This window comes from Pomacea canaliculata, linkage group LG4 (genome assembly GCF_003073045.1).
Source record: "Pomacea canaliculata isolate SZHN2017 linkage group LG4, ASM307304v1, whole genome shotgun sequence".
In the NCBI taxonomy this organism is placed as follows: Eukaryota; Metazoa; Mollusca; class Gastropoda; order Architaenioglossa; family Ampullariidae; genus Pomacea; species Pomacea canaliculata.
Window position 1 is genome coordinate 33,174,466 of NC_037593.1, and position 14,027 is coordinate 33,188,492.

Below are 14,027 nucleotides of genomic sequence, written 5' to 3' on the forward strand. Positions count from 1 at the left end.
CAGGCATCACTGTACTTCTGCTGACACAAGCCTCATTTCTGCTCCTAAAATTGGGATAAAAGCCGTGTTGGAACTCCCTATCTCTTGTGACAATAGCAGATGACAGAATCACTCCACTGTGATTCAAGAAGAATCGTCCTGAGTTTTTGGGTAAAAGTTTCAGTCCAGTTTGTGTTCCACATTATCTGTAGCTTTCACTGTGTTTATTTATCTACAGCTTCTACCATTCATATTTTTATATAACTGACGATGTGAATCATATATATGATAAGAACTTGGAGTATAACCCTAATGTTGTACTAAACAAATGCACTTTATTATATTGGAATATATATATAGAAAAAGGTACTGAAAGATCTCTGACATGACTACACTGAGATTAAAATAAGCAATTAACAACACTGTTAATATTTCTTATTTTTATTTTTTTTCAACACAGTGTTAATGTCATCACTGAGCAGGCTGTGAAAATTTTTCACAGAATTTGCAAGAAAATTGCAAAAGGCATGTATACATAATGGAATTTTACATAGTGTGCTGAGTGCATGATCCAAGCGAGCAACATCATGCCTGTCTGTGTGTCAGGAAGACAAGCTTTAGCCAGGCCTCAACTAGTTCTACTTCCATCTGGTGATAGTTTCACTAATAAAGCCATACAAACTCCAACACAATAATCCTGCCTGAGTATTATGGTTCCAGACAAATGAATAAAGACAAATTGGGAATCAGAAGCTATGGGGTTATACCAGGTCTGATGTATAAAAACCAAAAGCCACTTTATGTCTGAGAAAGAACAGCTTCAGATTCCCACTACATAAGTCCCAAGCTTTCTGAGATCAACCCTAACATCATGATTTAAACCTGGCCTAATCAAAATGTACATGGGCTAAATCTGTCAAAAGTCTGTGCACTACTTAGGCTGTCCGTGCACACGTATGATACTGTGGTGAGTTTTCATGCAGAAACTGAACTATAAGTGTTTGCCTATTTGCAAGAGGCAGTAGAAAAGGCTTGCATTTCTGACACTAAACGCTGCTTGCTTGTTTCCAACACAAAGCTTCAAGCAAATAAAAAGCCCCTGTTTTCGTATGTTGCACACGATGCCAAAGCAACTTTCAGTTCAAGATTATCTTTGGGAGAAAGGATAAATCTTCCTCTCTAAAGTGGTGCAGCTTTTGACAGCTGCAACTCGGGCACAAAGCATTTCACAAACAGGCATACCAAGCAGCCCCCCCTTCCTTCCCAGAAAGAAATGTATTCTCTCCCATCAACATTACAAGTCAAACATTGAGCACATCACAATACCTTTTCATAAGGCTGCCTGAATTCAAATGAACACAAAAGACATAGCAGATTGCTGTAAACTTTCCATTACTTAAATGCCCACAGAATGATATAAGGTAATTAACAAATGAATACTAAATTGTAACTTAAATCCAACCAAACCTTTCTTGACAACATAGTTTCTTCTATTCCCTGCAAAACATATTATCACTGTATCAGTTTTGTTAAGACTTCTAGCAGAGATACTGTACTGTGTTAAACCAAACAGTGCATCTCAGCTCACACGCCAAAAGAAAAAACCATGCCATAAACCTCCGAACATGAAAATGTTCAAAGAAGTAACAAATGCCACAGCTTGTGTAGAAAGACCTCCCCACCTAACCTGATGAACTTTGAACATCCTTCCAATAAGTGAAATTACTGAAAACACTGGCCTGCACACATTTCAAATCATCTAATCAAATTGGTGGAAACGTGTGACAGACAAGCTAGCGCAGAATCTGCACAATTCAGTTACAATTTGTTTCCACAATACATCTGTCAGTTTGTCGGCCACTCTGGACATTCAGCTCCCTGAGACACAAATGCTTTTAGAGGCAGACTTGAAATAAGACTTTGGATGGTGACAAAAAGGCAAAGATCTATGATCATGTGCAAGTCTAAATGTAACATAAATGTTGGCCATTATTTATGTGCTTTTCAACAGTGAAGTCCATGAAAACCTTGGTCAGTAACCAATGATAGTACAAACAATGTTCATTTATAGGTTACTTGTACAGACAAAACGAATGTGTCTGTGTGTGTGCACGTGCAGGCATGCACCAAAAAGTACTTTTGTCAAATAAAATTTAATTCTGTAATATAGTCGTTAAAACAAATCTTGACTGCTTAGAGAAGAGAATGAAAGAAAGAGACTGGTAAGATAAAAAAAAGTAAAACAGAATGTTCAATTTAACACTGCTGTGTTTTGGTAAAAAGGTTTTCAGGAGGATTACTAAACCATTCGTGTAGAGGATCTTTAAGACTTCTAATTTAGAAGCTTTGGCATATGGAAGTCCAATAAATAAATAGCTGCCAACTTTTTTGCATATGCAATAAAAAAAAGTTTATAAATGACAAATCATGAAAATTTTTAATGACCTTAACATATGTGTGCATATGCACGTGTGTGTGTGTGTGCCTGCCTGGCAGAAAACGGAAATAAGTATCCTACAGGGAACAAAATGCATGATGAGATTGATCAGCAATTTGCTGTTTGTAAGGGGCTGCTAAAATGCTGCTCCAGCTGTCCACTGTACCAAATCTGGCCATTAGATATTAGGATTCAGTGGGTTTAACGATGACTACTGCTTGTTTTTTTTCCTAAAAAGCCACTGCTACAGTCACAACAATGTGAATGCTATTTAAATTGAGGGACTAAACTTTAGTTCATTGTGAGAAGAATCTTGTTATTAGCTAAAAGACTCAATGCTGCCTTACACCTGTTTTGGATGTTATATAACAAATCTGATTTACTTTTAAGTGTATCATCAGCAAAATCAATCCACTTCACATCTGAGAACATGAGTCCTGAAGTCCTCAAAACCAAGAGGACTGACACCATTAAGCCACCCAATTCACAATTGACAATACTGGGGTCAGAAACGTATCTAATCCATGTCTCAAAGCATCTGAATAAAATTCATGACTAACATCATCAAACATATTATGCATTCACGTTTACTTTGAACAATATCCACATACCTTTGTAATCTAACACATTAGATGATTTCAGTAAACAAATTAGGTAAATAAATACCAGAAAATCACTTTTTTGCTTTTTCACTTTACACACACTAAACCCTGATAACTGGTTCTTAATGCAACAATGGAAGAAAGACCTTTCTGAATGAAGAAAATATTTAAATTATTTTATGCAGGACCCAAAAATGCAAAGACCAAGGACAATTATCAGTTACCTGATATTTTGTAAGGTTCAAAGTCGTGCACTTTTCTGTGGTCTTTAAGAAATCCAAAAATGAATACAAGTGACTAAAATCTACTACATCCAAGTGCTCATCCTTAACATGTCTACCTCAATAAAAGTGTCCAGCAACACTAATATTCCGACCTACCTACCAAATCACATATGTTGAGTCTGCTCCAAGAACAACAGACACTCTAATTTGCAGTCATTTTTCTTGTATTCACCAATGGCTCTCAAGATTATGCTTTTCCACCTCCAAATTTGCTCTCTCACACATAAACCATACTTACAATATAGTAAATAAAAAAAAAAAAGGAAAACCTTTAAGACATTCAGTTTCCCCTAACTTCTTTTCAAAGCAGCTTACAAGCACCATGGTTGCTGATAAAATTACAGACCCTTAAAACCAGTGCGATGCATGTTTATGTTTTAAAAATGAAAAGCTATGAAAACTGCTCTTGCTTTGGCATTATACAGCAGCGCGTTGAATGAGGTCAGTACTAGACCTAAGTTCCAAAGTGTAAAATCCTGTTTCATCTAACAGCTGTGACAGCAGCAAACAGTCAAATCTTTAAACTAAAAACCAACCCGACTACCATATTCTATGTGCACACCTTTTTTTATTTTGGCTGAGGGGAGGTCTCCAACATTTGGATGTTTTGCTTAAGCGAGATGAAAAACATGGATCAGGCTATGTGTGGTTTGGTGCTACGAGCTACATTTCAATCCAGCAGAACAGCCCCATCATGCTGCAGTAGGTCTCGGTCACTAATCGGCAAGTTCATGCCCTAATATACATTTACTTCAATGTTCGCTACAGCCATCAAGCCCCACTGTCAGCAGGCAACTATAAGACCAAAACATCGTTGGGACTGCTAAACAAGTCAGTATTTTGGAAACTGAGCAGCTCAAGTCTCCATAACATGTTGTCATCAGGAAAAAAACTTACACAACTTTGGTAGTCTCTTTAAATGTTGTTTGCGACAGTTCAATAAACCAGTATAAGTTGAGTGAATGACCAATTTTTGTGTCCTATTTTTCAAGCAAGAGTAAAATTAACATGAGCTGAATCTCGCTGCCATTCCACCTCAGCAATTGTTATTGGCTGTATGCCATTCATGTCTGGCACATAATGTAAGCCAGCACAGGCGCCGCACTTTAGACCAAAGGCTAAGTTGTTAGCTCATTTTAATTGCTTTTAATGATATCACTTTGAAAGTTTTCATGATTTATTTATGGCAGATATTTGTAACTGGATTCTTTCTACCATCACCTGAGGAGCTTTATAAAATTAGATCACATTTTTCTACATTATACAAGAGTCCCATAAAGCATGGCCTGTCAACATGCCCTGCCAAAGTCTCAGCAGTGGTAGCCACAAGTTATTTTCAAATTTGAGTTAAAAAGTAAAAATGACATGCTGCATTAGTCGCAGCTTTCCACAAACATCCATTTCATCATTTTCCTTCATCTGTTGAAGTAAGCACAGTTTCTGTTAGAATTGGCACTTATTAGCCACCTACTTATTTTTCTACTCCTGAGCACCTTCCACTGTAACCAATGCAGTTCCTCCAGAATATCTCCCACATCACGAGAGCTGCACTGCACTGACTGACCTGGCATCAAGGCATTATATAAGAGCCAACATCAATCACAAACACCATATTTGTGCACATTTATATACTGCATGCAGAGAAGCAATAATTAAAAAAGGTCTACCATTCTAAGGCACAAAATTCTGGATGTTATACATGCACATTGTGCAAACTGATTTTTTGCAGGATTACTTTGTCAGTAGAGATGTGATGACTCTTTTTTTCCAGATGATGATGATGATACATCGCACAGTGTAAAACAATTTTTTTTTTAAATCAACAAAATTTCAAGTCTCCTTCCACTGTTGAATTGATGGAATAAGGAGACTGAAACTCACAAATAATATTCAAGACATTCAAAGCAGACACCAGCAATGACAGTGCATGTGTGTGTATTCTGTCTCTAATAAATTTGAAGACAACATGAAGTGACCCTGCTCAATGTTTGTAACTGCAGAAAAATGACCAGCATGCACTGCACTATCTCACACAGCCCTGTCATTCATAACAGTTCTCAGGGCAAAGAGGTCAAACAAATGATATGAACTGAGCACAACATATTTTAGTCACATTTTCTGACACAGCAAGAAAGTGGGACCCTTCACTGTCGCTCTCTCTTGCACAGCCACTACTTTTGTATTTGTATGTAGCTTCTATGAAAGGACTAAAAAGAAATTATTTCTGGGACATTTTTATTATTTTCAATTAGCCCATCCCTTCACAATCACCACTGCTTGTCACTAACTTTGCTTTGAAAGAATGCAGATGCTGCCTGTTTTCATTTAAATAACCACAATCAGCCAAAACAAACGGCTTCCTGATGTTAAAAAACACGTCCAGCCCCCAGAATGGCAGCTTTTGGCCAACACAGGGTATCGATTACAGAGTACGAGCTATTTTTAACTAAAATATATCCAAGGAAACCAAACTGTCCTCTCATGCATCATCTATTTACTATCGGACAATGCACACTATTTTGCAGTGATCATGACATCTCATTTTAGCCAGTGCACAGTACTTCTGGCAGGACCGAAGTATTTTAAGTATTGACTAATCGATGTATGTCATGAAAGAGTAGTAATAAAAACATGAAGGAGGGGGTCGAGGCCACTTACGTAGGAGCAGTCATTGCTGCAGGGGACATACCCCAGTTTAAAAAAACACGTTCAGGGGTATGTCTGCTAATTAAAAGACCATTCATGTCACAACGGACACATAAGGTCACGACGTAATGCAAGACGCTAGTTGTCGCCACTGACATCACGGCGGTCAAAATATGCCCTTAATTACGACTTAGAGAAGGACAACATTGCCACACGTGGGGTACAGCCGTGAATGGAAAGCCAGACAGTTGGGCACCAGAATTACATACCGTGTTACTCGTAAGAAGGTGGAAACCCAGAGGCTCGGGACTTTTGTCTCACACTAGCGGTGATGCATGATTGGTCGTAGTGGTATGTTTGTGGTATGACTGACCAATCGGGTGCATGTGTGGCTGAAGCCAGCTTTTTAGTATCGTGTTGGGACCCCAAATCGACGCTTTTGCTTCTTGACTCTTGGAGGGTGAGCATCAGAAGAGGACTTCGCAACTCAAGTCTTCGCCACTACGTGTGTCAGCTATCACCAGTCAGACAAGGGATGTGGGGTAGGGACAGGCCAAGAAGATGTACAGCCTACTCATCAACCTGAATGTAAAAGAAGAGTGACCTCTGTTCCTGTGAACCCACAATCAACTCTTGGCAGCGCAGTGGACACATTGCTTGGTCACAAGAGCCGGCGCTGATGTCTACTTGGAGAAACTTCAGGCCTGCTGGCAACAGAAACAGGGTTCACACTGGTGCAATTCTCCACTTCATACAACTCTCATCGCGGTGCCGGACAACGGATGAACTAGGTCATCGGCCATCATTTCTTCTGCGTCGCGTCAGAGGGCTCTCCATTCAAGCACAGTTGTGCGAAATCCCAAGTGACAATTGTGTGTGTTCATCAGAGACTAACACCCCACACAGCAAGGACACTTTGGGTCAAGCCAAGTGGCGTGTGTATGCGTATTGTATGGAGTGGGTGATTGTGTAGTGTTGTGAGCGTGGTAGCTAATAGATTAATTGACTCACTAGGTATCTGGATTAGTATTAAGGAGAATAATGAGTATTAACAGGACACCCTAGTTAAGATAGGGAATTAGATCATTTGTATATTCTTTTTATTCCTACACTGTTTTGTAAGCTCTCGGCATTTTGTTTCTTGGGACCTAATAAGTATTTTTTTGCTTTCACTAAAATTGCATTGTGTTGTTTGTTGGGGTGTGCACTGGGGGCTGGAGTCAGTAATTAGCGTTAATCAGGAATTTTGTGAAAGTGCATTGCGCACATGATTATGTTGGCGCGGATGGCAGAGTAGTCGAGAGTGTAGTAAAGACCGTACTACAAGGCTCCGCCCATCCCACGGCCAAGACCCATAGGACTGATGACAATGTAGCAGGCTCCTAATCATAATTTTGCACTGAAAACACTTTCAAGCATTACAGAGCTTTTTAAAATAAAATGGGCAAGGGTAAGTTAAAAGCTAAAACCTGAACAAAATGTGCTAGGATTTATAATGCCCTCTTATGAAGAGGATTCCATCCTGCAGATCAGCAAATCCAATGAACCTCTCCAGCTCACATAATGCTCTCCCGCTCTTCAAAAGACACTTTACCCCACTTTTGTCATCTCAGACTTATATTTTCGTTAATTGCCATCTACTATGGCAAAAAACAAGACCAGTGTATTCACAATTCACACACAGCACGACACCCACAGATCATTTTCTGTCCAGTGTCCACTCATCCCACATCATGTTTTTTTATGCCTTATCTAACTGGAATTCATCATAGCATCAGCTATTTTGCACACGAACAAACTACCATTCAGCTGACAGTGACAATGTGTGATGGGTACAGCTACTGGACCTTTCCAAAACATCAAAAAGACATTATTTTCAGCACCACACATCTTGCACTGCCCTGCGGTTCAGTCTGTGAGCACAACCAAATCTAAAAAATCTCAGAACCTGTTTCCTAGCTTGGTTTCTGTTTTCAATCCTGTGTAGGAGTCCTTGCTTTACAACAAAAGCAGAAAATCTTTTCCAAGGCATTCTTGGTAACGTCTGTGTCAGCACTTTCAATTGTAGGCAACATGGGCAACAGCTAACTGAAGCACATCAGGAACAGTCACCACTGCTTCCAGCTGACTGAAGCATCAAGAACGGTCACCACTGCTTCCACCCTTGCCTTCCTTTCCTTCACTGCCTTTGATGACGGCCTGTGTGGCCTGCTCTCGAACACGGTGTGGCTCATACAAGATGGTTGTGGTGGTACTCAAGTGCCGCAAAGCATTCAGAACGGCTGCAGGGAAGAGAGAGGGGAAAATCAATATTAGCCATACCCAGCAGTTTAGTATTACTGCTTCTGCTTGCAGCTGCTATCAGGTCTGTTCTAATACATGCAAAAATCATTTAAATCTTATCTTCATGCATAAAAGAAGAGTTTGTTCTTATATTTATCCCTATTACACTTTTTATTTTATTTTTTTCAATTTCAGAGCATCATTATTAAAGTTTCATCTCATGAAAACCTTATGTTTTATAAGAAATTAAATGACTTCTATAGTTTTTTTCCAATATTGTTTTCACCCTCATATAATACCAACTTAACCATACTGGAAGCTTTTGACATTTTTGCTATATAAAGCTTAAAATTGCAAGACAGCCTCTTTATTGAAGGACACTTGCTAACAGAAAAGAAATCCATTAGAAATATGAGTGGATGCTTATAAGTAACTGATCAATGACTGCACCAAATCTACTGTAGAAGAAAGAGGCGACAAAGTCATTTAAAGAAAACTGCTCACTGGGTCTAAGAGACACAAGGGAGCAATGTTGGTCAAGCCAAGCAAGCGTTGTGCGGCAAAGCTCCTCCATGCTGGCTGTTGATACCATGTTGTTGTATGAATCGAACAGTGAGCGGATGATGATTGAAAACTTAGTATCAGAATCAAGGAAATATAAATAATGCAACCTAAAAATTACAAGAAAGGCAACTCTTAAATCAACAGCAAGTGAAAAACAGAACAAAACAAAAACAAAATACAGTTGTTGAGAAGTTCTCAAAAACATTTTTTAAAGTTGCAAACAGGCACAGTAATGTCACATCTCAAAATATTTTTATTAAAAATAGCATTAGCGCTTGACCACAACACGCACACCTTAACCTTCAATATCACGAATTCTTTCACAATGAAATGACAGGAGAAAATATGTGAAGGTGCGATTACTTGATTAGTCTGTGGTGGTACATAAGATGTCTGCTAGCGACCTCCATTCTGTCTGTCAGCATGTTTTGATGTGTTGTTCGCCATCGGTTTCTACTCCTTTATATCTTGGCTGATCTTTGCCAGGTTTTTTTAGGGGGTCAGCCATGTTTTTCTCTTACCATCAGCTCCAATGAAAGGTTATTTTGGGCAGTGCATTTGCTTTCATTCTGTACACATGGGCTAGCCATCTCCGTCTTCTTTTTTGGATGGTGGCAGCCATACTGGTGCAACTGAATTTCCTTGTTGGTGATTAAGTTTATCCAGAATATCCTGAGGGTTTTCATCTGACATTTGGTTTGAAGATCTCTAGCATTTTGCCTGAATTTTGCTGATGTCTTCCACATTCGCTCACACAGATTGAAAGGACAAAGTTTTGTGGATTCTTAATTTTGTATTTTTTGATTAGAAACTGAGACTTCTAGATGGCTTTAGCATAGTAAAGGCTTGATTTGTTTTGATGAATGTGTTTTTCACATTCTGTTTCCTATCACCACGTTTTTACTAGGGTGGCAAGATATATAAATCTGTTGTTATCAGACTGGAAAGGTATGTCAAATCATGGACTTTCTCCATTTCTTTGTTGTCAATTGAGATGAGTTTTGTTGACGAGCCATTATTGCAGTCTCCTAAGTTGCCCTTTGGCAGTTTGAAGATAATACCAATTCTTCTATATCTCGTACTTTTGCATCTAGTAAAGCAGCTTTAGGAATTCTTCTAGCTCCAACTTTAACATTTCAGGAAAAAGCCAATCATGCCCTCATCCTTTACCATTATTTTAATTGTTGGATGGCTTCCCATACCTCTGCCACAGGGATGGGGCCAAATCTATGTCTAGGTTGGTTTTTTTGGTTTTGTTTTTTTTTTACTTTTTGGAATATCCGCTACGCTGGAGTTAGGCTCAGCAGTTGCCTGAAGTGCTTCTTCCATCTCGCTACTTTCTTACTTTCTTCAGTGATGATGTTCCCATGTTGAGTTTTTAAAGGAAGATCTTGACTGTAATGTTTATGTACTGTTAACCTATTTTGTATAGCGAGCTACTGCTGCATCTTGTGAAGGTATCGCCATTTTCTGTCAACTTTATTTTATCTTTTCTAGCATTCCTCTTCACTTCCTTCTCTTTCTGGGAGTATTCTTTACCACTGGCTCTTTTAGGCTCCGAGATTTTGTGTCAAGCAGCTAGATGTTTTATTTCTTTCTTTTGCTTATTTCCATGGATATCAGCTATTACTGATTTTCTGTAGCTGATGTTCTCCTTAATCATTTCTTTTATGTGCTGTCATCTGATAGATGCTAAACTTATTTTTCAATGTTATGACAAGTTTTGATTATATGCTGAATGAAAAAATGAATCTGATTCCACCTTCTATGCCCAGTTTTAACCAAGCTTTGTGTGCTTCCCTCCTTTCCAATTATCCACCCGGCCAACTAACAAAATCAAGTTTTCTCTATCAAAGCTGTCACCATCTGTCTACATCTCTCTGTGCTTGGTGATAACAACGAAGGATACAATCCAGAATTTCCAGTTCTGCAATGTTCGGTTCCTGACATACTCCTCAAACATCTCCTTCATCTGATCTACTCGCTGACGCGTGACAGGCACTCCAGTTTCAGGAAGTTGTGACTGTACAAGGCTGCAACAGTCAACTTGCATCATGCCTTTCTGCTCTACAGATGTCTCAGAACTTTTGCTCTACTGCTCATGTTACACAAATTCTGACCTTTAATGCAAAAACATTTGTCATAAAATCTAAATGCATGTGGCTGTTCTGCCTACAGCATCCACACCTGACTAGAGAGTGAAGTTGTCATTATAACAGACTAACACTCATTTAATTTAGAATCAAATGATGTTGAGGTAATGTTTTCTAAGATCGCATAATTTACTTGCACATTGTCAAATATTTAGATATATCATCCCAAGAAACATACATTTAGTTATCAATGAATATCAACAGTTTTTAAAACGTGTGCAATGAAGCAGTCATTTCTTACAGACAACAACAGCTTCATATGTATACTCACTGCTAAATTTTCTGACAAGAAATTAGGGTTTACCTCTAGCAGATATTCCTGCTCACTGCTAACTTTACTCACAAAAGTCAATGGTTTACCTGATAGCAGTGTTGAGAGCTTCAATCTCTTGTTTCAAGATTCCAGCCTCATGCTGGATCTGGGCACGTTCAGACTTCAGCTTACGGCAATGTTCAGCAGCTGCAAAGTAAAATTCTCTGTGATTGTTGACTGCCTTTAAAGCTACATGTGCTCAATAATCATGTTTATATTCTCTGCAGCATGCACAGGTGTGTGAGTGCAGACATGAGGCTGTTTTGTCTCAATAAAAAGTGTCACCACTATTTTTCAAAGATGAGCAGTCCCTGTCCTGGCCTGTGTTGGGGAACTGGAGGACTGGTTTGATCGCAGCTTACTGGAGCTGAATGTTGAGAAAACGGCGGAGATGGCCTTTTGGAAAGCCAATGATGGAAGAGATGGCAGTACCCCTCTCTCCCAACCAATCCAAATCAAAGGACAGTAGGTACAGAAGGCTGCTAGTGTTAAGTACCTTGGTGCAGTGATAGATTGAAGGCCCTCCTTTAGTGATCACGTGAACCAAGTCTATAAAAAAAGCCCAGCAAAGGCTGTACATTTTGAGGAAACTCTGCAGCTGCAACATCAGCTCTGGGTGCTGGAGACTGTTTACAGGTCTCTCATTGAGAGCATCCTCACATTTAACATCGCTGCCAGGTATGGTCACCTCCTCGTCAAACACAAGACAAGGCTGGCCAGAGTCAATCACCAGGCCAATAAAATTACTGGTACGCCACAGCTGCCACTTTCTGACTTGTATCTTCGTGCAGTCAGAAAGATGGCACATAACATCACTTCAGACCAAACACACCCTCTCCATCCCAACTTTCACCTGTTGCCCTCGGGCAGGCGCTACAAAGTGTCACGTGTGCAGAGAGCTGCTTACCAGAGGTCCTACGTGCCAGCAGCCATCAGCATCCTAAATAAAAGGCACAAGGAGTTACAGGGCTCCCATACTACCTGGCATCACACGGTGATACTGATCCTCCAAGAATATATCTAGCAGACTTCATGCTTTCAAAAACTCTTGTGCTTATGTGCATGTATTATGTGTATGGTGTGTGTGGTGTGTGCTATGTGTATGGTGTAAACGTTTGCACCAAAGACCAAAAAGAAGGATGCAGACTTTTATACGTGACTGAGAGCACAGATGAACAATGGCAAGTGATGAGAACAATGTTAGATGCATAAAATAAAAATACAAACAGTAACCGGTATGTCTGATAGCAAAAAATACTCACTTTTTTGCAACATGGTAGCTTTGCTAACTTTTGGATTCTGGGCAAGGGATGGCACGAGAGTATGCAGCAGGTCAAAGCCACTCTTGAAAGGAAAGAATGCAATGCCAAAACAAAAAAAAAACAACCACTGCACAATATCAAATTGATTCTCCATAGACAGAAACAAAAAATGGAAGAAAGTGTGTGATTCCTGACTGCCTAAGCGTTGTTGACAAGGCAGCTATCAATCATCTTTTGCACAGCTGAAAACTGCTAAGTATTTAAACTGCCGCTGTGCAGTTCTTCAAACCCATACCTGCACAAGGTAGCTATCATGTTTTTCTGCAGAAGAAAATCTTAGGAACTCTTTTCAACCAGATTGCCATAATTTTTGTTAATGTCATAAAAGATCATCATTTTTGCCATAAATATAAAATCTTGATCAACTTTAAGCCCAATAAACTAATTTACAGCGACAATAAAAATAAATCTAAACTTAAAACAGTTTTTTACTCAACAGATCCTCACCAACAATTGTGCTCTTTTGCTGACCTTACATATCCTGAATTTATGTTTGTTTCTTTTTTTTTTAATAACTACTCACTATACTTGTCTTCATAAACAACTCTTTTTTATGTGGATCACAGTTGATTTTATGTCTGTATCTTCCTAATATATACAGTATATAACTTATAGGCTTTCTGTTATATACAGTATTAAGGACACCAGACGTTTCGGTGGCGAAAGCAGGACACGTGCCGATGATGGTGTCGTCACTGTCAAAAAACGCCGAAAAAGGTGATTTTTAAAGACAACCGGGACATTTGATGGACTTGCTAGAAAGCCAGAAAGCGGGACATTGATGGACACGAGGTCAAAAGCGGGACTGTCCCGCCTAAAGCAGGACGTCTGGTCACCTTATACAGTATATAACTCATAGGCTTGAAAATTCTGAAATATATTTTACAAATACAACAGTACACGAATGCTTGAAATGAACAAATTATGGATGTGTATAAATCAGAATGTGGATGCATAGAAGTGTGTGTGTGTGCTTACTTTTGTATGTGGGTGTGTGTGTGCATGTTTACTTTTGTACATTGGTGTTTGCGGACTCTTAAGATCCTGAGCATGCCAAAGATGTTTTGTGAAAAAAAAGGACACGAACTTTTACCTTGAGGTTACCACGCCTCTTCTGCTCTGCTGACAAATGGGCCACCCTCCGCTGCTCATTCTGAGCCCCTCCCTTTTCTTCCTTCATGTGGGGTGACATGGCTGATGGAGAACCCTAATATGTTACAAATGGATGTTTTATGCTGATCAAAATTTCAGCTTGATGGCAAGTTTTATATGCTGCAGCTTTTGAAACTTTCTCTTTGACAATGAAGAAGTTTTCATTTTTCTTTAAAGCTGAACAAAATAATTAATGTTTCTTTCTCAACAAACTGACAAACATACATAACTGTTTTCTCACAAAAATTATACACAGTCGAACTTCTGTAAGTCGAAATTCTACCTAACTCGA

The 14,027-nt window shown here is 39.1% G+C and overlaps 1 protein-coding gene across 3 annotated transcripts in view; it reads right to left on the minus strand.

Moving 5' to 3' along the window:
- Positions 1 to 404: 404 nt before the first annotated feature.
- Positions 405 to 14,027, minus strand: part of LOC112561801 (MLX-interacting protein-like) — a 33,408-nt gene continuing 19,785 nt past the window's right edge. For 2 of the 3 annotated variants that reach the window (XM_025234536.1, XM_025234534.1), the window contains exons 13-18: positions 13,671 to 13,790; positions 12,524 to 12,605; positions 11,309 to 11,408; positions 10,705 to 10,828; positions 8,736 to 8,865; positions 405 to 8,230 (exon numbers count right to left, since the gene is read on the minus strand). In XM_025234536.1, the coding sequence (XP_025090321.1) occupies positions 8,085 to 8,230; positions 8,736 to 8,865; positions 10,705 to 10,828; positions 11,309 to 11,408; positions 12,524 to 12,605; positions 13,671 to 13,790 (702 nt within the window). In that variant the 3' untranslated portion in view covers positions 405 to 8,084. The remainder of the gene's footprint in view (positions 8,231 to 8,735; positions 8,866 to 10,704; positions 10,829 to 11,308; positions 11,409 to 12,523; positions 12,606 to 13,670; positions 13,791 to 14,027) is intronic. The other variant, XM_025234537.1, reaches the window with a different exon arrangement.